The 27,448-nt window shown below is 36.2% G+C and overlaps 2 protein-coding genes and 1 long non-coding RNA gene across 6 annotated transcripts; 2 read left to right on the forward strand and 1 right to left on the reverse strand.

Moving 5' to 3' along the window:
- Positions 1–1,788: 1,788 nt before the first annotated feature.
- LOC149053301 (uncharacterized) lies at positions 1,789–2,731 on the forward strand. Its single transcript, XM_089190395.1, has 2 exons — positions 1,789–2,123; positions 2,464–2,731. Exons 1-2 carry the CDS (start codon positions 1,811–1,813, stop codon positions 2,619–2,621), a joined length of 471 nt encoding a protein of 156 aa, XP_089046521.1. The 5' UTR covers positions 1,789–1,810; the 3' UTR covers positions 2,622–2,731.
- A 4,240-nt stretch (positions 2,732–6,971) lies between these two features.
- On the reverse strand, positions 6,972–8,590 carry LOC149053302 (uncharacterized). Its single transcript, XR_016182005.1, has 2 exons — positions 8,484–8,590; positions 6,972–7,311 (listed from the first exon to the last, which is right to left on the reverse strand). It is a non-coding gene; the product is annotated as an uncharacterized LOC149053302 (long non-coding RNA).
- Positions 7,839–27,360, forward strand: LOC149053303 (uncharacterized). Of its 4 annotated transcripts, XM_089189907.1 has the most exons (11): positions 7,839–7,878; positions 8,342–8,699; positions 8,839–8,988; positions 9,458–9,580; positions 10,297–10,419; positions 10,815–10,934; positions 11,090–11,224; positions 21,449–21,571; positions 22,392–22,514; positions 23,325–23,444; positions 25,883–27,286. In XM_089189907.1, the coding sequence occupies exons 2-11, from the start codon at positions 8,363–8,365 to the stop codon at positions 26,251–26,253; spliced, it is 1,725 nt and encodes a 574-aa protein (XP_089046033.1). In that variant the 5' UTR covers positions 7,839–7,878; positions 8,342–8,362; the 3' UTR covers positions 26,254–27,286. The 4 variants fall into 4 exon arrangements, with proteins under 4 accessions (XP_089046033.1, XP_089046019.1, XP_089046024.1 ...); XM_089189893.1 differs by lacking the exons at positions 21,449–21,571; positions 22,392–22,514; positions 23,325–23,444; positions 25,883–27,286 and adding an exon at positions 11,965–13,926; XM_089189898.1 differs by lacking the exons at positions 7,839–7,878; positions 21,449–21,571; positions 22,392–22,514; positions 23,325–23,444; positions 25,883–27,286 and adding an exon at positions 11,965–13,926 and having other exon boundaries at positions 8,270–8,699.
- The last annotated feature ends 88 nt before the right edge of the window (positions 27,361–27,448 follow it).

A 27,448-nucleotide genomic window follows, 5' to 3' on the forward strand; every position in this document is an offset into this window, starting at 1 on the left:
TGAACTCGGATGACAGCATCATTTGTCAAGAGGTTTTGAAATCCTTACTAGCAACTCTGGAGAAAACGTGTTAGGTAAGCCAGTTTTCCTTGATCCTATCAATTTAAAACTCGAAAGATGAAATACTACCTTTAAATCATTTGGAACATAATACTTCATTTCTGAAAGAAAAAAAAAACAAAAAAAGAATGTAAACAAATTAGGACATGAAAATGCTATGGTTCTGAGCATTTTCTTATTTTCTGATGAGTAGTAAGATAGTAAAATTGAAAAGATACCTTTAATTCTCTTAAACTAACAGAAAAAATACCTTTTTTTGTTAACCGGCATATTCGCAACGCGAGCTATATTCCCCTTCTTTTCAAAGAATTTTTTCAAACAGCTTTAAAAGTCTACATGAACAACGTTTTATAACCAAAATGAATACTTTACGTATAAGGATGCTTCCTAAACTAACACCGTTTATCTTCGTCCCTTGAGGATGGGTTTATTTGCCTTAAAAACGATGATGGTCTAGTGAACAAAGGCGTTTTAGCTTTTTTACTTTTCTCAAAAGTTTTGAAGTTTTGTGGTGCCTTGAAACAGACAAATGGAAAAAAATGGATTCTGCCAAATGGCGTGCGAGAACGTAGATTATTCGAATTCGCTTCGTTTAATTATAAAATGCCCGTGTTATGTTTAGGAAGAACAGCAAATTTCTTGTAGAGGATATTGATGAGGATACTGATGGCGTAGATGCAAGTTTTGAGGAGGAAATAAAAATTATTTTCACTTTTGATTAATGATTCGACACAACATCCTTTTCAATTTTTGATAATTAAGGCAAAGTCAACAAATATTTCTTTTGAGAATAAATGGAAGAGAAAAAGTTTAAATTGCAGTAGGAGCGTCGTATTTTTTTTCTGTCTTAAGAATTGAGATCTTCATGACTTAATTTCCTTAGAGACGAAAATTTTTTTGTTCGTATTTGGTGACCACAGGGCATCTCTTTTAAAATGGAAATTTTATATTGAAGTTCTAGCAACCTCCACTCTCCAACCTGATTAAAAAAGGAATTCCCCAATGCATCAATATTTTAAAGTTTGCAATCCTGGGTTACAGTTCCATAGAGAAATATAAAAAAATCAAGAAGTTACCTTAAAATCAAATTTCAACTCAAAAAGGCTCTACATCAAGTAAGGAAGCGACTAAGAACTGGATCACGCAATATGTGGTTCTTAAATACGGTCATCACACCACGCTGAAAGTTTGAGAGCGCTTATTTTGAGCAGAGGTTAGCTAATTTTTTTGCTGCAAGCGGGCATCAGCTCAGGCGTTCGAGCAACATTTTCCCGCCGGCAGCCATTGTCAATGGTCGCAACTCAGAGCAACTTTGATGCTTGCCTCGTTCGTCTAATTTTCTTCAATAAGTCGTAAAGTCGAAATTAAAGATCGTTGGAGAATTCTCTCAAGAGTGTTCAAGAAACTTTATTTGGAACAAGAAGATATAAAAATACAATAGCATCAAAAAATTTGCAATAATACAGACTTCATTCGCTTTTCAAGTTCGGAAAACGAGGAGCATCATTAAAAGGCAATCTCTTGCCACAGAAACGTTTGAGCGGGCATTTTGAAGGAGGTCCGATGAGTTTTGATTTCTAAATTGCGAGTAGGCGGTCCAATCCGGTTTATTTGTTTGTTGGTCTGTCTATTCAGTGTTTGTTTGCTTACTTGGCTTGATTTGCATTTAATCCACGGTCTACAAATAAAACTATAAGCGCATTTAACTGATTTGTCCATACCTTGAAGTTTCAGCACAGAATCCGAGGAAATGATGTGGTTTTCTTGCTTATTAAGCCTGCTGATCTCTTTGAATGCTATGGACCTCGCTACTGCTAAAGATCTATGCAAGACAGAAGTAAGCGTGCTTGGCATGGCTCTCAAGGGCTTCGTCTACAAAAAGGTCACAGTAACAGCCCCTTATGAGTGCGATATCACCTGCAGGGGAGAAACGAAATGTCAAAGCTTCAACTTTGTGATTGGTGAAAAGTCCTGTGAATTGAGCGCTCGAACCAAGGAAGCAAGGCCCGAGAATTTCCAGTCAGACGATTTACGCTTTTACATGGGACGCTTCATTGGCAGAAGTAAGTATCAAATGTAATTCATTGTACGAGCAGATTTTTCTCAGTGATTCCTTGTGAAAACCCTCAACTCTACGAGGGCAAACGTGTTTCAATGCTCTATTTAAAAAGTATTCAAACACTTATATTCCAATCATATTCATATTCCAGTCGTTAGAGCAAAATTCACCTTCCATATTGAATCAATTTCCAAAGAATAATATATATTATCTTGATCAATATTGATCATAGCTCACAGCTCCAATATATTTCTCCAACTCTATCTTTTCCGAGTGAGTCTTTACCCTTTATTTTTTCTGTGACTTTTATAGCCACTGAAAATGTAATTTAATCTTTATCGCAGTCCCCTTAGGCTCCATTGCTGAATTGCCAGCGTTATCTTGCCATGAGATAAAGTTAAGCGAGGGTAAAGACACAATTAGTAAAATGTACTGGTTGGATCCAACTGGCACTGGGAAAGCAGAGTTGCTTTACTGCGATATGAAATTGGAAGGTAAGTGAGTTTAGCAAAAGCAAAATCAATTTACGCTGAGTTTTTTATCCCGTATCCCTTTCCTGTCTGCTCAAGGAATCTCTCCTTGTTATTTTTCTCTCGATTTCTTTCCAATTAGATATCGATGAGTGCAGAGATAGCAACAACGTCTGTGACGACAATGCGTACTGCTCAAATACTGTTGGGTCTTATAATTGCACCTGCAAAGAAGGATTTACTGGGGATGGACACTCATGCTCAGGTAAAAAAACTTTCAACTTGATTCTTATTCCCACAGAAATTTACAGAATGTGACCATATCTATGGGATCTTTCACCTAGTTGAACTCGATATATTTTTTTTCTGATATATTTTTTGTTTCTGACATTACTGTTGCTTACGTATACAGGTATGGGTGAGTGCAGCAATGTAATCCGTGTGCTTGCGACATAATTGCGAACTATACAAAAACAAAGGGTATTCTCAGCTACACTTACTGCTTTTCTTACTTAATTTTTCACATTAGAAAGAAAAGTAGTTTGCCTTACATGTTCTACCAGCGTGCCCATATAAAATAAATATAAGAATAGGCATGGATACAATCATGATAATGAAGGAAAAGTATAAATAACAATTGAGAGGCAGAAGGCGGAATAGGTAAATACTTGCAGAACAGAACCATGATTTCCTAAATCACTTTTTTAGCGTCGTCGACCGAAAATGTCCTACACAAGTACATTTTACCGCTTACGTAATGCATATCTGCTCTTGTAGATGCTGCTGTTCGGTGTTTCGACTGGTTAAGTGTGAGACTTATAAAATAACCATTGGCCATAATAATTTCATTCCTCTAACAGCTTTAATTTATTTTTTACCTTTTGCGGATCCTGCTAAAATGAAACTAAAAAAATAAATAAATAAATAAAATTAGTGATACCGATAGAAAGAGTAATTATCAAAACCCAATTATCCAGTGTTGCATGATGACGAACTCCCTGAGGGATGGTAACCCGTTTGTAATTATCATTTATCTCTACAGCTAAACCATGTTATCATTACTATAACCTGAGTGATGCCAGTAGAAATACAGTCAACGTAACAATCCCTTCTCAAGCGTTATGTGACAATGAGCTCCTTGAGGGATGGTATCGTTTTGTGGGAGCTGCAGGAACTAAAATGCCAACAACGCGTGTTCCACTATACAGATGTGGAACGAGATTCTCAGGTTGGTTGAATGGTACTCATCCCACCGTGGAAGATGGTGAGGTGTACAGAACGGTTTGCTTTAGTAAAATATTTGGCGGTTGCAAATTCTCAAATGAAATTTCTGTTAAAAACTGTCGATCATACTTTATCTACAAGCTTCAACAGCTGCCACCTGATTGTTACTTGCGTTATTGTGGTACAGACTGAATATGGGGCAAATAAAGCCATGACAAAACAGATGATTCATAAATCGATCTGTGGACACATGTATTTCAAAAGAATTAAAATAGTTTACTTTTTATCATAATCATTGAAACGTTACACTATATACACTGCTATATTCTTTCATTTGTTGACGGTAAATAAAATTTCTCATTTCTAGTGTCACCGAGGACTACCTATCTAGAAAATAAAGAATGAATGTGATATTAATCATTCTTAGAAAAAACATGTATATAGTCTTAGAACAATACTCCCGATTGGATGTCTTTGTTTGTCGATACGAAAGATGGGTGAGGGATGTTTTTAAGGAATGGAAAAGCAGTTGAGCATAACACGCGATCATAAAATAAAGACTAAAGCAGGATATAGTTGAGCTTAATAGACGAGGTGTAGAAATGAAATAAAAACTGTTATTGTTCCGTTGCCAAAGCCCAGTAGGGTTCACGAAAGAAACCCTAGAAGGCCATTGGTTGATATTTTCGACTTCTCAGGGTACTTAGCGATTTATTTGGTATTCATAAGCATCTCAATTCCGAAAGAAACCTTGAACCCACCCAATAACTGAAGAAACATAGAAGAATACAGAGAGAAAATATTGTAGGGGATCTACTGAAAGAAAAAGTGATATAGCTCGGTCATTGCGTATTTGATGTAAATAAAAGAGACATCATGTATTTGATCACATAATATATATATATATATATATATACAATATATATATATATATACATATATATGTATTATGCTCGTATCAAGAAAAGCGGATCAGCTTAAAGTTAAGAAGGCTTTGTTTAACGATTAACAATGACCGTATATGGCTACTTTGGAACAATGTAGAAATCCGATATCCGAAGTTAAATTTTAATAGGCTATTAAAATTTAACTTCGGATATCGGATTTCTACATTGTTCTGATTGGTTCAATCAACTCAGGTTATTAGCTCATATTTCAAGTCGCCTTTTATGGAAACAAGTTGCGACAAGTTAAAAAACGCCCGGATTAAATGAAATTCCATAAAATAATTGTTTCACTGCGTTCGTTGGATACCACAACGATTATAGCTAACTCGGCGCTAAGCACCACATTGGCTATGTACCATCTCATATCTTCTCATGGAATGATTGGTAATTATACAGCTCACGGTGAAAATATTTATTGCACGTGGACCGTTTCCTAATGAATGACGTTAAGACTAGAGTAAATGAAAGGGCATTTTAATATAAAGAACCTAGATATTTCAATAGCAAGGAACGTTTAGCCAAATGCATAAACCCAGAGCCAAGTGCAGAGAAAACAGATCTATCAATCGAACCTGGTTAAATTTTTTAGCAATGAATAGCTTACAATGACCAGAAAATTGAAAACTAAGAATCAGAAATATGGAAAAAAAACACTTTCGACACTCCGCTAAAAACAGTAAGTTAAATATGGTGATGTTTACGTTGTTGCTATTTACTTGATATCGTAACCTTTAATTATTACTATGTAAGATAGTACTCGCCACTGCAATGCTGTAGATTACCTGTCATTTTATACATTATTGAATGAAATAACATGTAAAAAACATATATTGGTGTCTGTTTCGTCTGTGTCTGTTTCTGCTTGGGGATTATCACTAAAATGCAACCAAAAAGGGGGGGCAGGGAGGGAGGGGGGGGTTTGAGCAATGAAGGGAAAGGGAAAGACCATTGTGATATTAACCCTTTTATTACCCAGAACTGATTAGTGATTAACCTTACTGACTTCTATATAGTTCTTAAGATGTTAGTTCCGAGAATTTGGTATTGGACAATCACATATACGTAATTGATGTTTTCTCTGTCCCCATCACTCACTTGCGTGATGTAGTATCGATATTGAAAGGAGAAGTTCTGTCTTGGTCACTCATGCGATTTAAAGGGTTATGAGGATAAGATGAAATCGGTTTCATCTCAGACCCTCCGGAACACCTAAAAATAAAAACCAAATCCTTGAAATTACATATCTCTGTAGGTTCATCGATTGTATTCTTGGTAAATATCAACCACGTCAATTAATACGCCTACATCTTTACAAAATTAAAAAAAAAAATTCCGCCATTCCAACGTCTTACCTCTGCAGCTAGAGATAGAATGGATATAGGCGGAATCATAATTTACCTCTAGTTAAGAGTCACCGACTTCAGAGATATAAGAGAGTATTGATTTGCTTCAGAAACGGGCTTAATTAAGGCTCCTGTGTAAATTGGGGTTGACAGACTTAAATAACTCCGTAGTACGTTCAGTTTTGACTGTATTTGTTACAAGTGTTCACATGTTCTTTGTGGCGGGATGGCGGGATGGCGGGATGGCGGGATGGCGGGATGCTAAACGGCTGGTTTCAATTCTCATCTTACACTTGTAGTTCGGATAATATTTTCATAAAAGCACGTGTTTTTCCCTGTAAGTATGAGAAAATTAACTCTGACGATGAAGCCTTCGTGAGAACAGCGAAAATAGGTTAGAGACGACATTATTTGCAAAACACTATTGCGTGTTAATCTAACGGTGTTTAAAACAAGAAGGTGCAAATTCAATAATGCAATGATTAAAAATATTTCAAAACCTTTCAATTAGTTTTGGATGGCAAAATAATCTCACATGTTTGTAGCGTCATTACCAACCAAAAAATGTACTGTTGGTGACTAATTAGTGTCAAGCTTACACTTTTATGTTCGTACAGCTTTTAGTTATAAAAATTTGAATTTGAAGTCATATTTTTTGCTGCCAAGTTCCGTACATCTAAGTCTTTATGTTGTTCGCACATGATTAAGTCTTGTTTACATTGGAAAAAAATTAATGTTTGTTCGAAGATTCTCACGAGAACAGAGGAAGTTACCAGAAAAAAAAAATGAAATCGGGTATAGAAAATTAAATGAAAGATTCTGAAATAGCGTTTCTCAGGCTAAACTGATTTTTCCGTAGCCAAAGACGTTCTTTCTTTAGAGCTTTTACCATTAATAATCTTTATTTAGCAAACGGTCTATTTAGTTTCCTTAGGTAAACACTGAATTATGAGAAAATTTGAGGAATATCTAATTAAAATACCTCTAAAAGCTAATTTAGACCGATTAGTTGTTATGCACGCGATTTTAATGATTTGGAACTTTAAAGGAAAACGAATCACGAGGTTTTTTTTTTCTTTCTTTTAAAGAAAAAAAATAGCTTGTCATCACTGCCATTGTCCAGCGATATTGCTCGAAAGTCGGATACTCATTTTGTTGAATTTTTTTCTCACCATTATCCCTTCCGTTTAACTCCCTGAGCGAGGAACCTAAAGTGGAGAAAAATAAAATGTTTTTATTATTTACTTTTATTTTGACTTGGAGCCAACTTTAAGTATCGTAACCATAGCTACCATACTGTGATGAAAGAGAGCATTTTAAGCATAATTCCGTAGCAGTTAGGCGCTTATAAGCATCCTAAGAAGGTAAGAAACAACACTTCCAGGAAAATTTCTATTCAACAAGAATCTTTCTTTACCCGCATCTCCTATATTTCTGTAGTTTAGAATTACATAGGATAAGGTTTGCTCAACTCTTGAGTTAGAGTTTGGTAAATTGTTGTCGGCAAACTAAATAACGCTGCTTTGAAATACACCATATCATTAGTTTTAATAAATAGTTTCCTTACTACTTCGGGTCTACTATCTAAACCTCTACATATTTGTTTCTGGTACGCCGCACATTTCTCTGTTTACCTCATAAACTGTCAATACATACAGCCGCCTTGGCTAATGTTTCAAGTTGGCCAAAAACTTTGAATTTTTTGCAGTCGGAATAGGATTTCCTTTAAATATAAATTCATTTTCCAACAAGTAGAAGAGGATAGTTTGTTTGAGGTGGGGCCTTACTGTTTGAATTTATCTTACCCTTTAAGTATCTAAATTCGTAGTTAGCCAGTTTGATAAAGCCATCTTCTCTGCTGCCTATCTATTTTTTCCTCTATGTCAGTAACACCAGATCAGCATATTAAAATCATAATTCCACAAAATTTAAAAATGCGTTTATCTTCAAAACTCAGATAATCTACCGCAGCTAAAAGCGCGCTTAAAAATTCTTCCTTGCCATTTTAATTGAAATCCTATCAAGCATCACGTAAATTGTATACTCACAATATCAATATGGAGTGTTTTTGCTAACTTTCGGATGACATATTAATGTGCATGTGATATGATTATTATATTTTCATCTGGTATTTAGCCAACTTGGTTGAGAGCAATTACTTTTTTCCCCTTCAAAATAGACTGTCATTACGCAGGAACATAACATATACCTTTTGGGTTCTATCCTTTACATTTGCAGATTCAGTATAAGCAAAGAAGTATGAATTGGATGTTACGCAATTTAAGATTCTTCCTCTTCGCTTCTGCCATGGCGTTTGTCACAGCTAATGATCAATACAGGACAGAGGAAAAGATACAATGCAAGACAGAAGTAAACATACACGGAATGGCTCTCAAGCGCTCTGTCTTCAAACGATGGTCAGTGGCAGCTCCTCACCTCTGCGATGTCAAATGCGAACAAGAGATCACCTGCCAAAGCTATAACTACAATAAAAAATACCAAATATGTGAACTAAATAACCGCACCAAGGAGGCGAGACCAGAGAATTTCCTTTTAGCGCCCACGTGGTTTTACATTCGACGATTGAACGGCAGAGGTAAGAAATCACAAGTCTATGTACCAATGTGATTTTTTTTGCTTCTTTACATTTTCTCTATCCTGAGCTAACCACGTTTTTTCCCATTTACAAGAATTGATAATGAGAAAAGAAAAACTTAGAATGTATTTTACTGCAGCTCCCTTGGGTTCTATACCCGAATTACCGGCGCTGTCCTGTCACGAAATAAAGGCGAGTGAAGGAAACGACAGTATAAGCGGCAACTTTTGGCTGGATCCGACTGTTACTGGGAAGGCCGTTTTGATTGACTGTGACATGGCTAGCGGGGGTAGGTCTTATCAGTTCTCTTCGAGTTAAGTTACGAAGTTATCTTTGTCAATGCTTTGGATATACTCAACAAACGCTTGCCAGTTGTCGTACTTATTTACTTTATTTACTTGTGTTCCATATAAAGCAAAAGGTCGACTGAAAATATATTACAAAACGCTAACTGATTCGATTTGCTTATTTAGAAACGTAACAAGATATCGAAAAGCGAAACGATACAAAATGATTTTACATACCGACATTCGTGGCTCTAGTTCTCAGGAGAAGATCCAAACACGTGCGTTCACTAACTCAACTAATTGTTTACTAATCAAGTTTCCCATACTGTACTACGATAAAGATTATGACGTCAGCGTAACTGTATATATATATATATACTTTTTATATTATTAGCATTGTTGTTTGTTTAGTCAGTATCAGTTCTTGTCTGGATTACTTTCTTATATTTTCTCTTCTTTTGCAATTTCTAGATATGGATGAATGTAAATCTGACATCAGTGACTGCAATGTGAATGCAAACTGCACTAACACGGACGGTTCTTACAAATGCAAATGTGAAGCTGGATACGCTGGTGATGGACACTCTTGTTCAGGTACTTATACCTTCATCTTCAAAGATGACCCGTTTTATTTTGCTTCCAGTAGCTGTTTTAGCTATTTTTTATGTTAATCGTCTCAAAACAATGATTACAGAAATGAAGTAGTAATGATATTACTGATGTATTGACAAATGCAGCGATTCATTTAGATTAGTTACTTCTAGCAATTACATCGGGGGAGGTAAATCTGCCAAACAGACTCATGTAAAAATATATAAAGGGGTAAGTTTCTAAAGAAACTGTGGTGCTGCTTCGGTGGGAGAATATAGCAGATAATTTAGTGTTAACAACTGGGTTGAAAACGTAAATTAGCCACCGTTAAGAGTAAAAAAGCTGACGTTTCGAGCGTTAGCCCTTCGTCAAATCGCTCTGACGAAGGGCTAACGCTCGAAACGTCAGCTTTTTTACTCTTTACGGTGGCTAATTTACGTTTTCAACCCAGTTGTTAACACTAAATTACCTCATGTAAAAATATGCTGTGCCGATATTTCTCAGTGCAACGATAATCTGCAGGTTTATGACATGTATGTGACGCAAACTAAGCATTTTTTTCTTTGAAATCATTTCTATCACATTATCATCTCACAACATCACCGTTATCATCTTCATCGCCACATTTAACATTATTATGATTACCATCAATCATCACCATCATCATGGTCATCAGCTTTAACGTTGTAACTCTTCATTGCACTGCTTATTCTTTCAAGATATCAATGAATGTAACAATGGAAGCCATTCGTGTGATGTGAATGCAAACTGTGAAAACACGAATGGCTCTCACAACTGCATCTGTAAGGAAGGATACATTGGTGATGGAAAATCGTGCCAAGGTATATAGGAATAGGTTTAGGGACAACGCAGGAATAGTCAGCTATGGTCTTTGTACCTGAATCCCCACATCGCTCATTCAATCGTGAATTGTGTGGCAACTCTCCTCTTTAATAATTGTTATGAAAAACACCTACAACAGTTATTTATTCTCACTAATTCTCATAATTATACCGGTAAGGAAGGATAAACGAGAAACAGACAATCATGTTAAGGTACAAAAGATGAGCCTTTCAAACAGTTAATTTTCGGATGTCAATTCTGCGTTTGTTAGCCACATCCTATTGTCCCTACAAGCGTCAAACAATACAATTCTTAATATTTTTGCATGTCATGCGCCCGTTTGTATGCATGGAGGCAAAACGATAAAATGTAAACTTTATTTATGGTTTTCCAGATATGAACGAATGTAAAAGAAACCAACCTTGCGACGTGAATGCGATCTGCATAAACACCGAAGGATCGTATGTTTGTACTTGTCACCCTGGATATACTGGAAATGGACTCAGCTGTACAGGTATGTGATGTTTTCCTTTGGTTCCTTTAAACGTAAACGAGACCGTCGTCTTTCCTTGGCATGTCCTATATCGGCAACAAACAATAACCCATAATATCATCGCGATAATGACACATTTTTTTATTTGACATTTTAAATAATAACCTCTCTCTTAGACATTGACGAATGCAGTGAAGCTCATGCCGTTAAGTTGAACAGATGTCATCCGAATGCCTCTTGCATTAATACTAAGGGCTCATACAACTGTCAGTGCAATCCTACCTACACTGGAAATGGTTTCAAATGTAAAGGTACGTTCGGTTTCTTTGAGGTAATGTAAGTTTTATTTTGTAGCTCAGCTTTAATTTAAAAATAAATTGTTTACAGCTAACTTTCTTCCGAAACATGAAAAGCGGGCGAAATTCTCCTTCATAGTAACGCAAACCCAAAAATAAATGATCTCTTAATTATGTTTAAAATATTTTTTAAAAAACTCTTACAAGACGTTTCCCATAATGCAAACATGATTCTCTCCCTACAGTTCCTAAAGCTTGAGTAAATCCCTTATTTGAGAGAAATTATAACAATAACAACATGTAGTTATTTGACGCGCTGTCATTACAAAAACTAAATTTGTTGATTGTAGCAGACAGAGGCATCACACACGTAGAGGAACAGTTATTGACAACAAATCCCTTTTAGGGTGGTATGGGTGTTCGGGAGCTGGGGTTATAAAATTTCTCAAACGTGCATGGTAACATCAAGTTCAGCAAGTGCAAAAAGTCTCACACGTAGATAGGCTATTGAGGCAAGAAGAAACATAATTCTTTATGATGGTATCATTTTATGTTAATTCCTTTGTTCATCATGATTGTTCTCCAGACTACTTCTTATTCCCATTCCCATTCCACTTAATGCATAGTTTTTTTTTTTCGCAAAATGCAAATATCGTCTGCTGTTTGTTGAGCTGATTCTCTAAAAGATGTTAAAGAAAAAATATTTGCCTTTGATTGTTCAACATTTTTTAAAAATTTATATTGAACTTTTTCAGCCAACCCATGCTATCATTATCAAAGCTTGAGTGATGCCAGTAGAAAGAGCAGTTACAAAACACCCCAGTACCAAGAGGCGTGTGACGACCAACTCCCTGAGGAATGGTATCGCTTTGTGGGAGCTGCAGGAACTAAAATGCCAACAACACGTGTGCCAGCATTCAGATGTGGTACAAACTGGCCAGGCTGGTTGGATGATGTTCATCCTACAGTGGAAGATGGTAAAGTGAACAGGAAGGTCTGCTTTAATGATATTAATTCTGATTGTAAAGCCATAAAGAATATTTCTGTGATAAACTGTGGATCTTACTTTATCTACAAACTTTTCAGGCCACCAGATTGTTTTATGCGTTACTGTGCTACAGATTGAATGTAAAGCAAATGTACTTCGCGTAATAAGAAGATACATAAATAGATCTTTATATCTTTGTATAGGGTATTTAACATATGACGTAGTTAAATTAGGGCCTTTCCGCATTAGCGACAAATTTTACAAGTGCGTGTAGTTTGTCATGATTTGAAAAATTTTGGCTGAAGCGGACAAATCTTAGTTAAAATTCGACAAAATCAACTTAATAAACAAAAACGTGATAAACTTGTCAATCATTGGTCGTATGAGCTACGAAAAGCGCGTAATTGAACTGAAATCAGTCTACTAGTAAGGCAAAAATTGTCTTTTGCTGAAAAAACGCGGGGATTCTAAAATTCTAAAAACGACTGAGGATAAATCCTTGAAATTGGAGGTGGAATCCTTTACCAACTATGCTTGTCGGTCTCGTGAACAGATCAGGCGCTGACGGAATTTGAAGGCTTTTAAAGCTTTCATGCGGATGCAACTGACGGAAAAAGATTGTCACGACAAAATTTGTCCCTTGATTTTGTAGGGACAATTCTAGTTTCGTCCGCTAGTAGGGAAAGGCCCAAAGTATAACGAATAAATGGGTATGACGGTCAAAATCTGATAGCCTTGGCAAATGATTCCTAAGTTTGACGTTGTAATCGTGCCTAAGTATTTAGAAGAGTTTTAACTTACCTCCAGACTCACAGTAAGAATGATTTGCCGGCTTAAATCTCTCGAAACCGTGTGTCAAAATGGATCCTTTAAATTCTAGACGGATTTCAAATCGGAATTAACGATCACCATGAAAATGCAGCTTCCGTCCAGATGATTTGGATTTGATATTAAAATTGGAGTTTGTTAATGTCAGTTTCACACGGTGAAAGTCTCAACTTTTTTGTCCTGGTAAAGTAGTAGGAATAAGCCGTATATATAAAGATATACAACAAATCCATTATCAAGAGCGAATGAGGACAAGGAGAGTAAACCCCGCCTGAAAAACCACTGCCACCGCCTGATATTTCACTATTCTATGACTGACTAGTCTTCGATTCATTTGATGTTCATTTGTCTCGCGTTTACAAGGAAAGACCCGAAAACACAGGAAATGGGTCAACACATTGGCGAGTTTTTTAAAAACGTATCAAAATATCGAAAAATCGTTGGTGGTCTCGACAAAGAAAAGTGATATGAGCTGGATTACTTTGTGGCTCAGCTTCTTGAGTGGTGTAAATAGACGGGCATCGTCTTATTATTTAACAAAAATGGTGTAAATTCCCAATAAACACATTTATTTATCCTTACATGTACATGGACCAGTCTCAGTTGAGTGTCTTAACGGGAACACGAAAGTAAATGTTACGGCCTGTCGACTAAACATAACAAAGTAAAAATAACAATAACAAAAATAACGAACAAAAAGATCTTAAAGCGAAGAACAGCTATAGGAAACTACAGGGTGGATCGGCATTTTCGACACTCAACTGAAAGCTGAACTACAAGTAAATTTAATCTTTATTTCCGATGTCACAATTTAAATAATACTGTAACCCTTTTTTGATTAATTCGCAAGTATTCACAAGTAATCTCATAGTTAGTTGTCAATTAAACACACATAGGGGCATATGCTTTGATCTCTGCCTTTGTTAGTGCTTCGGGGTTTGAAATAACATGCTAAGAAACAAGGGGGGGGAAGGATTGAGGAGGGGGAGTGGGAAGGGGGAGGTCTTTTAGTATCTGTCATTTTTAAAATTTAAAAACGGGGTATACAGCCGTGGAGGCGAACCTACGGAGAAACCGCAGATTTGTTTTCACTGAATTAACATAAATAATTTGCAAACCACCTGCAATGATAAGGAACTAATGCGCTTTTCAAAAACATTTCTTTTGGCATAAGAAAAAACTTCAAAATTTGCCTCTTCATTAACTTACGTCAACTTCTCTTTCGGCTATTAGTTTATGTCAAGCAGAGAAGTATGAAGATATACATTCTTACATTTTACTCAGTCTTAGAAACCAAACAAAAGGAAAACGACTGTCAAGCGAAGCTCGTTCGTGCATAAGCAGTAAACGTTTGTGTAAGAGGTTAGAAAATTGAAAAATTAAACCACTAGCACATGGATATAAAAACCATTAAAACTTGGGTGCATTTAGTAACTAGAGATTTGAATCACAATGGGAATTCTTCCTCTGTATATTTATTCAACTCAAATAATATTTTTTTTCACAATTGTTGTGCCAAATTTCAGTAGTAAGTGAGACTTTGTGAAGGTTTAACTATATTACGAGCAATTTGAAAATTCTAAACTTCTTCGCGGATGAAAGAGTGACCCAGAAAAATTAATAACGGGCTTCTATTATTACCAACGTTTTGTGTTCAAATAAAAGTCATCAATACCTTTTAGTGCCTGTCATGCCTGTCAACTTAAAACGAAGTGGGCAAGGATTTATATACATTGTTTATTTGGTCAATAATGCGCAAAAATCATACTGAAAACACTTACTGACGTAAAGCCATAAAATTTATCAATTTACGTTTGTTTACTTTGAAAAATGGATACCATGAAAATCATTAATAATAACTAATGTCTTCTTCAATGACTGAGGAAGTTTCGAGTCAAAAACTACAAAACGTTCCTCAAGGTTAAAATATAATTGTCCGTAGCCAAATATGATCTTAGTCCTATCGTTGATAATACATCCTTGGTTTAACACTGGATCGTGGAGAGACTTAAGGAATATATTATTAAAAAATGGCTAATTTAGACCATTTAGTCGAAATTTACATCATTTTCCAGCGGTTTTGCGAAGGGAAGAATGATGTTGCATAACACCTGGTACGTATTTTGTTGAATATTTTTCTTAATATTATCCTCTCAGCTCACCTCCCACAACAAGGAGCCCAAACAGGAACAAGGAAGTTCTCTTTACGTGTTAACTATTATTATGGCTTGGAGCCAATTTCTATTCCTTAAATTAAGAATCTACATTTCCCTGCATCTCCTCAACGTATTTCTGCTTCCTATAACTACATAGGGTTTTCTTCACTCTGGAAAGAGGGTTCAGGAAATTTTTTACGGTAATTTTCTTTTAAACAGCTCACATAACCAGTTTTAATATTTACTTTTCTTACTGCTTTGTTTATTCTCTGTAAACCTCTGCATGATTATTTATTTATGAGATACTTAATATTATGGCACCAGTAAGATGTATATTTCTCCCTTTACCTAAAAAACAGGCAAAATGTTTTAATTTGTTGCAATCGCACAAGAAATTCCTTTAAATGATAAATACGTTTTTGAACGATTGAGGGGTGATTATTTGTCTGAGGGCGAGCGTTATGTTTTGATCCATTTTCCCCTTTTGGTCGCTGAACTGAACTTCCAAATGTGTATAGAACAACAGCATTAAAATTGGAGTCAGCCAATTTGGCAAAGCCATCTTCGCTTTTATCTTTCTTTACAGCTATTAAAAACTAAGATAATCTAACGCGACGTAGAGGTGTAATATTTTTCTTTAAAGCATTATAAACTGTATACTCACACTGCTGATAATGTTGTGTTTTCGCAAATTTCAGGCAACAGATTAAGGTGAAAATACTGTGATAAGAGGATAAAATAGAGCATCATCGACACAGTAGAAGTTAGGCGCTAGAGAACTTTTGCATCTTAAGGGTAAGAGACGAACATAGTTGATGCACTGCCAGGAACATTTCTATTCCTTAAGAATCTCCGTTTACCCGCATCTCCTAAACATATTTCTGAATCCTCGGACTTTATAAGATAAGTTTTTCTCGACTCTCGAATTAGTGTTTACTGAATTGTTGACGGCAAAGTTGCTTAAATGGACCACATAATCAGTTTTAATACTTAGTTTTCTTACTTTTTCTTTTTATACTATCTAAACCTCTGCATGATTATTTCTTTAGGTGTTAACCATACAGCCACCGTGGCTAAAATTTTGAGCCGGTCAAAATGTTGAATTTGTTGCAATCGGACAAGAAATTCTTTTAAATGGTAAATGGGTTTCTGAAAACTTGAAGGGTGATTATTTTTTAAAAGGTTAATCTTATGTTTGGATCGATTTCTCCTTTTTGTCACCGAACTAATTAGTAAAACAAAGCCTGGAAAAAACACTTCTAAATGTGAGTACAACATTAGTATCTAAATAGTAATAAAATCAGTCTCTAAATTGCAAAACTACTGCTGCATTTTAAAACAAACCAAACCATATTATATTATATTGTGGTGATAAAGGGTTGGAAGACACACCAGAAATTCTTAGGTGGTATGATTTGCGAGCAACCTACATCATAAATTTAAGGAACGAGAGGATAAAAGAACTTGAACACGTTAGATGACAAAAAAGAACCTGTCACATTTGCATCGTCATTAACTGAAATGAACTTCACAGTCGCCGAATTGTTCGTGCATATCTGAGTGGTAAGTAATTAAAAATGTTCTGTTATTTAAACATTTTGTTGCATTTCCGTAGACTTTTTCTGCAATTTACTTGGCCTGATCCTGAACTTAAATTCGAATTGTAGCTTCATCTCTGCACTCAAGTTTGTATGTCGTTCTCGAATAATGGAATCTTGTTTACTATGAATAAATGAACTGCATCACAAATCATCAATATTAACTCGAAGTCCCCAGTCTAAAATTATACAACAGTGCACAAATGGAATAGACAATTTGTTAATTAATTTTAATTAAATTTTCCTTAACTTATGTACGAGCGTCTTTAGTTAGGCAATGGACAATGGAAAAATGAGAGGGATACGTTATCAAAACTCAAAACTTTTCGTACTCCTAAAAGCTGATTTTAAATTAGCTTTCGTAAGTTTGAAATCAAAATTTACCAATTTAGCCTAAAAGCTAATAATTTATACCGATAAAATTTGATTTTCAAATTAATGATATAAGTATTTTCGCCATTGGTTGGCGAACATCGCAAACAGATTAACTTTAACTTCGGGCCTGAATTTTGTTGAATTCATTGCTTGCGAGGAGCCAGAATAGAAATGATGATGTTCTTTTTTCATGTTAATCATTATACATTGGCTTAAAGCAAATAATCGGTATCGTAATCATAGTTATAATACCTTCATGAAAGAAAGCATTTTTAACTCGGTAACAATCAGGTGATTGAGGACCGCATTTCTTATATTTATCAGCTCCAGAGTTGTGTAGAGTAAGTTTAATTTGCTTAAATCTCAAAATAGGTTTTGGAAAATTTTTAACTAAATACGGCTGCTTTGCAACAGACCAGACCATCAATTTTAGGATTTAGTTTTCAAATATCACCCATGATTGGTATCCATGGAAGACCTGTGTATTTGTTTTAACACGATGATGGTCGAATTCTACTTCGTTTCTACTTTCTCTCCGCGGTTTTGAGGTTTTTCGGTGCCTTGAAAGGGATCAAATGAAAAAAATGTGCCAAATGTCGTGCAGGTAATTGCTTTATTCTGTGCAGAAGGCTGGAGTAGTCTTTCAGGCTATAAGAAATAAAAAAATTGAGAGCGTTCATGTAAGTTTGGACAAGGACGTAATCACGAGGGTAACTTTGGATAAGTGATTGGAGACAACTCTTCACTCCATTGTTGATAACTGAGTTGAGATAAAGGTGATTTGAAATAAATAGTAAGAGAATAAGTTTTAAATTGCTTGACCGATTGTACTTCGTTTCTGCTTTGAGAACTGGAATCTTCAGGACTTAATTATCTTCAAGCCGCACAGGTGTTGTCAGTCGGTTGTAATTTGCGTCCACGAGGCGCCTTTCCTACAATAGAAACCTGATAAGGAGGTTCGGGCAATTTCCATTCTCTAAGCTGATAAAAAATTAATGTCCTTAATGCATCAACATGTCAAATTCATAATATTTGGTCACGACATCATAGTTAAAACAATTTTATCAAGGACTTATCCCGGACTCAAGTTTCAATGCGCAAAGGCTATGCATTAAGAAACCAAGCTTCTTGGCAACGATTTGACGCAAAGTGCCGATCTAATTTCTGGAGGGCTTTTCTTAATTGTTTCTACACAATTTTCTGAAATGTTTGAGGGCACTCGTTATTGAGCAGAGGCGAATTATATATTTTTTAGGCTTAAAGGATTCTGAGAGCTGATAATCAAGTCTCCTTGACGTTGGTGAGAGCGGGAGTTCTAAGGGATAATTGCGTTTTTATCGTCTATTGTCGTTGATATAAGAAAACAATTTTGTTCTCTATGCTAATACAAAGATAATCGAACGTGCTTTCTCCGTGTATTGATACATTAAATATAAAATTCCAAGCGTTTACGCCTAAACATATGGTGGAAAATATTTTATTGAGGACTTCAAATGAGCCAGCTCTCATCTTTTACCAACGCACCCTAAATTGTTCATCACAGCTTGGCACATACATGTAGCTGCAAAATGACAAATATTGATAACACAATCATTTCAAAGGTTTTCAGTCCTCTTTCAGGACGCAACTCTAAACTGATATAGGAATGAGACCACATCCAACTGGGAAAGAAAAAGTCTGTTGCGTTTATGAATAAGATTCCAACCTCGTTATATTTGCTTTCTCGAATTGAATAAAAAAAATGAAACTAAAAAATTAAAAACAAATTGCATCCAAACAAATAATTGACAATATCATTTTTTGCCTCTAATATTACAACAACTTAGAGAGCCGTGTAAACGATACAGAAATCATGTGAAGAGTTCAGACGTGTTTAACGTTAAAGATATAGTCGAAATACTAAAGTTAGAATAGAATGAATAACGGATATTTTATCTCATTTATCTTGGCTTTTAGATGCCGAAACATGTACAATGAAAGGCAGTTTTGTTTCCCATAGGACATGCCTTTTAGGTCTCTGTGTGTGCACGCCCCGCGTGCTCGAGTCTGGGACATTTTGATTAGCTTGAATTGTGTGGTAATAACTTTCTTTTTGCTCATTGTATTTTAGTTTTTGCGAGATTTCAAGTATAATGAATATATTGAGATTGATAGACGCTTGGAGGTTTCGTTTGTATAAAACATTTCTCTGACGCGGTGTAGATAGAATCGATTAATGTCAGCGTCTGTCCCGTTACAGGAAGTGATTCTGCGAATCAGACGAGGAATTCCTTTAAATAAAAAATATGTCATTCGTGAGCTTGGAAGTCCGCATTGGACTCAAGATCTCGGCCACAGTTTTTCCCAATACGGACCGACCTAGGGTGGTGAATAACATTTTTATTTTTTTCTCTCAAACTTAAAAAAATTCTTCCCAAAAGAAATTGAATGATTTGGGGCTTTAATTACAGCAAGATCTTCCATAAACTGAAAATTTTTTGAGCGAGTGAATGGTAGTTAAAATAGAGGTACTGCAAATTAAAGAGAGCTGCTACTTCACCGAAACGACAGTGTTTTCTTCAACTTACGGAAAGTATTATTCACTCTCATCGACGATTAATTAATTATTAATTAATAAGGAAAGTAAAAGTAATTCTATTTTTTTTGTTATTTTTTATTTTGAGGTTATTTTGTTCACTACGAACAAATTTTTTGAAAGAATTCAGATATCATAAGAATGAAAATTCCATCGATTAATTCGATTGTAACCAAAATACCAAATATCCCACGTTTTCATCTTTTTGTGAAGGATTAAAATTAATTACAGACTGTTTTTAGGCCGCTTGTCAACTAATTTAACGAGGCTTTTGCTTATACAAATTCATTTCCAATATTTTTCTGTCAACCGAAGTGATTTGAGAGAGAGTAAAAAGAAAGGATTAATAAGTTATTTATCGGCTTGAGGTAGTGACCGACGTCTTTGCTTAAAAATACTGCCCAGCCGGAAAAAAGAGATGTGTTTATGTAAAGTGACAACGAAAGCAGAGATGTACTCGGCGACTCACGAAAGCGTTACCGTTGCCCGTGGGCAGAGATAGGAAAATACGGACCGCGCAAAGAACCAATATTGCAGGATTCGTTACCGTGGCCTCTGAGAAAAAAATGAACTAGTTTATTGAACAAGCGGCACTGAAAGACGAAAAGAGAATTTCAATTGATAGTCTCTTGGAAGTTTTATATATTATAGGGCTTAGTTTTGCTGTTTGGATCTATTTTCTACTTTTGAATACTGAACTGTTTTGTTAATAAGTAAAGAAAACGCACACACACATTCTTAGATTTATTTCTTTCCCGAAAAATGTGGATTATTAACAGCAATTATGGATTTGGTGAATTTTCAAGCAACAAATTTTAATCAAAATTTGCATATACTGTGATTGTTATGTCTTCAGTTTTTTTTGAAAGACACCTCTTTTTTTCCCTTTAAAGGTAGACTGTCGTCAGGCAGGAATATAACATCTTTTGGGGAATGATCCTTGATATTTTCACATTCAATAAAAGCGAAGAGGTATGTATTGGCTGTTCCGAAATTTGAGATTCCTTTTCCTCGCTTCTACCATGGAATTTGTCACAGCTAATGATCAATGCAGGACAGAAGTAAACATACAAGGAATGGCTCTCAAACGCTCTGTCTTTAAAAGATGGTCAGTGGCGACTCCTCACCTTTGCGATGTCAAATGTGGACAAGAGATCGCGTGCCAAAGTTATAACTACAATCGAAAATACCAAATATGTGAACTAAATAACCGCACCAAGGAGGCGAGACCAGAGAGTTTCCTTTCAGCCCCCTCGTGGTTTTACATCAGGCGATTGAACGGCAGAGGTAAGAAGTCAGAAGTCTATGTGTCTCGCTGATTTTTGTTTCTCTCTCCCCACTTAGCCAACCTTGTTCCCTCTCATCTAAGATTGAAAAATAAGAATAGGACGAAAACAAAACTTTTTTTTTTACTGCAGCTCCTTTGGGTTCTATTCCTGAGTTACCGGCGATATCCTGTCTCGAAATAAAGGCGAGTGAAGGTAAAAACACCATCAGCGGCAAGTACTGGCTGGATCCAACAGGAACTGGGAAGGCAATATTGATTAACTGTGATATGGCTAGCGGGGGTAGGTCTTATTTTTTTTACGAGTTAAGTTAATTTTATACCACAAATTATATATTTTTGTCACTAATATGTGTTTGGTTAATATCAGTTCTAGCGTGGATACCCTTTTCACTTCGTTTTACTTTATTCTTTGCCTTTATTCTAATTTCTAGATATGGATGAATGTAAATATAACATCAGTGACTGCGATGCGAATGCAAACTGCACTAATACGTACGTTTCTTACAAATGCACTTGTAAAGCGGGATACACTGGCGATGGACACTCGTGTTCAGGTACACTTAATTTCGTCATCCAAGATGACCATGAATGTGTTTCTCTATCAACTGTTTTAGCTCACCGCTATGCGCGGTCTTCTCATGATGCTGAGTTCAGCTACAGATTAAAGCAAATTTATAGTGTTGACATAGTTGATGAATGCAGGAATACATCAAGGTTATATCAAACACTTGTATCGGAGGCAAAAGGAAACATGTATAACGCTGTGTTATGTAGATATGTTTCTTGGAGTGAAGCAATTCTAAAAACGTTTGTGACATTAATACGAAACAAACCAAAAAAAGTCATCGTCCACATCATTGCCAAGAAATCGCCATCATCATCCACCATTATCCTCGTCACCATCACTTTGATCATCATCATTACATATATATATCGATGAATGCAGCGAGAAAATCCATGTTTGCAACGTGAATGCAAAGTGCACTAATATCAATGGCTCTCATAACTGCACTTGTACGGATGGATTATTACTGAAATATCCAATTATTTAAAGTTCAAATAATTGGCTGATCACTGCATAAGAATATACTTCTGTTCCTCGCACAACTGCAGTGCTAAGGAATGATAGATTGAGGATCGATCAAGTGTTAAGAATAGCTTAAGCATCTGAAGCAACAAATTGTAAATGAAAGTGGAAATTGTGGGTTCCCATTTTCATTTTCTTTACATGCACAGTATTTACTTAGTGAAAGATATGACTGCAACAGAAGTACTAGTTAGGTGACAGCTGAGTAATACTTGAGCCCAAATTTTCTTCTGCCCATTTTTTTTCTTTCTATTTAATTTCCTTTTTTACATCACATGCACCTCTAGATATCGATGAATGCAGCAGTAGAGACCATGCTTGTGACGAGAATGCAAACTGCACCAACACCAGAGGCTCTCACTTTTGTACCTGTAAGGAGGGATATACTGGGGCCGGAAAGTCATGCCAAGGTACATTATTAAATTAGCATACGAACTTTAGCGCATTTCTGACTGTTGGTTCTCTCCGACAAAGCAAATAGGCCCGCAAATAGGCCCGCATTTGCACGCCACGTGAGATTGGCTCTGGCATCGAACAGAATCATTTTTCACAAGTAAGCCATGCTTTTTCCCGTGGATAGCGCCACCATCTCCAGTTTCTATTTTGTAAATCAGAAACCTTTATTCTATTTTTTATAGTATATTTCGGGAAGTTACACTACTAGGAAGCTAAGAGTCTTTGAGCGCATTTTAGCGGCAAAATAGTTTCTCACGAAGTCTCGACCAAACTTCGGTCATTTTCAATTGAATAATCACAGTGTCACTATGAATATTTGGTGAGATCGACACCATAGTATTGAACCTTCACTCCCAAAATCACATGAGTAATTCTCCTTATTGTCTGCCATAGAATTTTTATGATGCTACCTCTGTGAATTTGGTAGTGAGTCAACTAATACTCCCCTAAAGTATATTTTTCTCTATTCTCATCACTTGTCTGTTTGATATTATATTGATTTGGTAAGGAGAAATTCTGTCTTGTCACTCATGGGAGTGAAGGAGTTAAATAATCAGTCAGAAGTAAAAAATCTCAACTGGCAAAGGGGGAATTGATGGATTTAGGCTTACAAGACAGAACAACAGATTTGGAATTGGGGGAACCGAGAAATAAAATCTGGTGAGTGGAATTGTGAAGTGCTTGCGTCTACAAACACAAGAAAGAAAGAATCAGGTATCTAAGCTTATGCTTGGCAAATTTTTGATTTATTTCTGATTTTACAGATATTGACGAGTGTAAAGGAAATCACTCTTGTCACTTAAATGCTACCTGCACGAACACCCTTGGATCACATGTATGTGAATGTCACCCTGGATATACTGGAAATGGACGAAGCTGCACAGGTGAATTTAATTTTCCTCGCTACATGTATTCTGTGCTTAGAGTAGTCCTGCATGACACGTTGGACTACAGCACCGCACCATTCAGCCGCGTTGCAGGAAAATTAGATAATTTATCACCCATAACTCGTTTTAATATGAGGTTGCATCCCACCTTCAGATACCGAAAAAATCGATTTTCCTTTTATTTAGAAAAGCGTACTTTCGAATAAAAGTTAATGAATAAGGAATTTGTCATAATCTCGGACCTAAGCGAATCCTCTGAGGGAACTTTCATGGCAACCGCTCATGTTGAGGCTCGATTTTCATGTTATTTCCATATTTTGTTTACATCGCGCACTTTACAAATTTCACATGTGAAAGCATCTTTCTTAAGGAAAAATCTTTGCTCGTGGAAAATCATGAGGGGAAGAGAGTCGTTGGTGAAAAAAATAAAAAAATAAAAAAGGCTTAAAGAAGAAAGAAAGAGTACCAATCTGTCGAGAAAAGAAAAAAAATTCCTTTGTGAAAGCGACTGGTGCTGGCGGAGCTCCACGCTGGCGTCCAAAGTTTGAATATAGAAGTCGCCGTCAAATCAAAATTTACCATACACAATGTTAAAAACGAGGTTTCCCTTTCTTTATGCAAGTACCAGCCTTGATGCAAAAACATTTGTATACAAAACACTTGCCTCGGATCGCAATTTTGAAAGCTGTATGTCGATTCGCTGTCTTGCCCCTCAGCACATTTTGCAGTTTTTCCATTTTTGTCGCGGGTGTTTTCTTGCATTGGCAACTTTGCTCATCATTGTGTCTTCCTCCTTAACGCTCCACTTAGCGATAGAGATAAAAAAAAAAAAAAACGTGTCTGCAATGGGTTTCTTCTCCCGGGAAATCTTTGTCCATAGTCAGTGACGCTAGGAGGTCCCGTCGTCCTATTGGTCTGCGGTTCCAGGAGGCGAGATCTCCTGGCGTGGGGCAAGTTGTTTGCGAACCCTTATGAGCTAAAATCTCGCATTTGAGTTTGGGAGGAATACAACCACTTTGAGCGATTTTATAGGGTATGTAGATTAGACCGATTTTTGTCTAATTTTAGGTAATGTTTCTGACTTTTAAATGAACAATTTTGGTGACTGATGCATTGTTATTCTGTCTTAAATTTCACTTTATAACGATGCTTAAAAAAAGCATGAATATAAAATCGCTCGTTTGGCTCTGAACCCTGTGCACAGGGTGGATATGTAAGGGATTCTCCATGGCGCTACGTTTTCGTCGATGCTCAAGATATATTTGAGTGAAGAAGTTGAAAATTATTATCATCGAGTTTAAATAATCAAGATACTACGAGTGCCCTGATTGGTCAAAAAGCAATTGTTGATTGCACTCGTAAATTTATGGAAAATTGAATTTTATGTTATTATGGTAACAGACAGCACTTTCTATCGGTTTAGCAGCGTAGTAAACGTTTCCAGATGTTGGGAAACAATTCGGAAAAAAAAGAAAATCAATCACCTCCAGCTCGGAATTACAAACTTTTCAGGTGTTTTCACAATAACTCATGTGGGTTATCTCGCCAGTAAACTGATAGAAAAAGCGATGAATAAAGGGGGTTAGGTTTTAAAGAAACTGTGGTGCTGCGTCGGTGGGAGAGTATAACAGAGTAATTCAGTATAATAAACAAAGTTAATAGCGTAAATTGGCCACCGTAAATAGTTTTAAAGCTAACGCTCGAAACGTCAACTTCGTAATTCTTTACGGTGGCCAATTTACATTATCAGCTCAGTTGATGAAACCAAATTATTTCACTAATCAGTTTCACGAGAACTGCTTAAGAACAATAAAATAAATTTAAAAAAAAGGGAATCCAGTTGAGGTACAAACAACTCAGGCTTTGATGGGCGATCAAAGCAAGAGGAAACAACTCTTTACAATAAAAGCTAAGTTTTCTTCGTTTGTCTCACGATGTTGTCTCGTGTGATGTAGATCGCGACGTTTCGACTGCATACTGCTGAGGTCAACTGGTCATGCGGGATCCTATAAGACATGATGCTCTGCTGTGATTAGTTGTTTTTCAACAGCTCTGATTGGTGCATTTCGATCCCTGCTGTTTCACTCAGTGATTTGCTCCCTCGGCGGTCCACTGTCGCCATGCTCTCCTGTTGTTGTGTTTTTTGATCGTGGGCATCCACGCTTCTGGAATTTCTATTCCACTATCCCTGTTGATGTTATTAGAGTGAAGTCCTATATGAATTGCCTCTTTGACTCTGCGCGTGACCTTTATTTCTACACTCTTCGAGTCATAATATCCTCCGCACGTACTACTTGACCCTTGCCTATTTTTCTTGTTAAGTACAAGTTCATAACTGATTGACAAGCTGCCAGAATTAAATGACGTTAGAAAAGATCTTGAACCATTGATATTAATAACCTAAGTCCTGTTACAATTTTTATTTCACTTTGTAGTCGATCCTTGCTATCAATATAAAAACTTGAGTGATGCTAATAGAAAGGTGAGTTACAATGCACCTCCCGATTCAGGGTTGTGTGACAGGTCATTCTCTGAGGAATGGTATCGTTTTGTGGGAGATGCAGGAACAAAAATGCCAACAACGCGTGTGCCAGCATTCAGATGTGGTACAGACTGGTCAGGCTGGTTGGATGGTGCTCATCCTACAGTGGAGGATGGTGAAATTCTTCGGACGGTCTGCTTTAGTGATCGATCTACTGGTTGCAAATTCTCAACAGATATTTCTGTAAAAATCTGTGGATCCTACTTCATCTACAAACTTCGCCCAGTTATTAGTTGTAACTCACGCTACTGTGGTACAGACTAAATATGAAGAAAAAAGATATATACTTCGCGTAGTAAGAGGATTAATAAATCGAACTGTAGGTACATGTGTATAAGGTTTTTAAAATGTGATATAGTTAACCTATCATCTCTACAGTAAACATTATCAGCAGACTTTATCCTCGGTGGCAAACAGGTATTCATTTCATTACAATGATAATTCTCATCAAATAGCCTCTGTCATCGAAGAGAGTTGCCCGAAGGATCTTCAAAGTAATCTTTATATAAAATCTGTAAGACACAAACTCTCAAGCTTATGGTTTTCGCGCTTTTATTTATACATACCTTTTTTTCCTTTTTTTTTTTCATCCTTCTTTTGCTGTAATTATTAACCATGGCTATTGGAACACAAGCAGGCGCTACCTTACGTTACAGGCGTAGGAATAAAAACCTACCCCTCAGCCTGACCCCCAAAGATATAGGCTGGGTTACTATGTGGCTCAGCTTCTTGAGTGGTGTAAACGGAAGGGCATCGTGTATGCTATCTTATTATTTAACAAAAACTGTGTATCTCTTTGTAGATACATTTACCTTGCGCGAACGATTTTCAGCTGGCTCTCATAACACAAACACAAGAGTAAATGTTAAGGACAGTGTAGTCCATGGGCCAGAATGGGTTCTCGTTATCACTCATCTGATAAAAGGTTATGTGAAAGACTTCAAGCTAGTTCGCTTGATAGCAATCGCGAAAGAGTAGCTTTCAACATTTTTTCGGTGGACTTAATATCAATGATCGGGGAAAAATACAACAACAACAAAGAAATGTTCGGGCAAATACATGAAACCAGAACCTATTGAAGTAAAAACAGATCAATCAATCAAAACAGGTTTTTAAGTTTAAATCACAACGATTCAGTAACAAATGAAGGAGGTTATTTAAAAGGATCGTAACGTAAGGAACAGAAAAACGAGAATAAGGTAAAAGTTTTTAACAATTAACTAAATTAACTTAATTTGTTTTATAATTAACTTAATATTGAACATCTCTCTTGATTAAATAACAAGTAATTTTCACAAGTAGCGTTAGAATTCCTTTGTCAATTATCATTGAGTAAATGGTAATTAAAAAGCCTTGTAAAAAGGCATCTCTAGCAGTTTTTGCCTTTGTTAGTGCTATAGGATGTACATTAATTTTTACCCGTGGCCAGATTCCATTATTATGAGAAGTCATTACCTTT

This window comes from Pocillopora damicornis, chromosome 1 (assembly GCF_964200805.1).
Source record: "Pocillopora damicornis chromosome 1, jaPocDami1.2, whole genome shotgun sequence".
Lineage (NCBI taxonomy): Eukaryota > Metazoa > Cnidaria > Anthozoa > Scleractinia > Pocilloporidae > Pocillopora > Pocillopora damicornis.

Bases quoted from the DNA above. Each gene is read 5' to 3' on its own strand.
- LOC149053301 (XM_089190395.1), top strand. From the start codon at position 1,811: ATGATGTGGTTTTCTTGCTTATTAAGCCTGCTGATCTCTTTGAATGCT. The intron at 2,124-2,463 runs GTAAGTATCAAA...TCTTTATCGCAG, and splicing joins GGGACGCTTCATTGGCAGAA to TCCCCTTAGGCTCCATTGCT.
- LOC149053303 (XM_089189907.1), top strand. From the start codon at position 8,363: ATGAATTGGATGTTACGCAATTTAAGATTCTTCCTCTTCGCTTCTGCC. The intron at 10,935-11,089 runs GTATGTGATGTT...CCTCTCTCTTAG, and splicing joins AAATGGACTCAGCTGTACAG to ACATTGACGAATGCAGTGAA. The intron at 23,445-25,882 runs GTGAATTTAATT...TTCACTTTGTAG, and splicing joins AAATGGACGAAGCTGCACAG to TCGATCCTTGCTATCAATAT.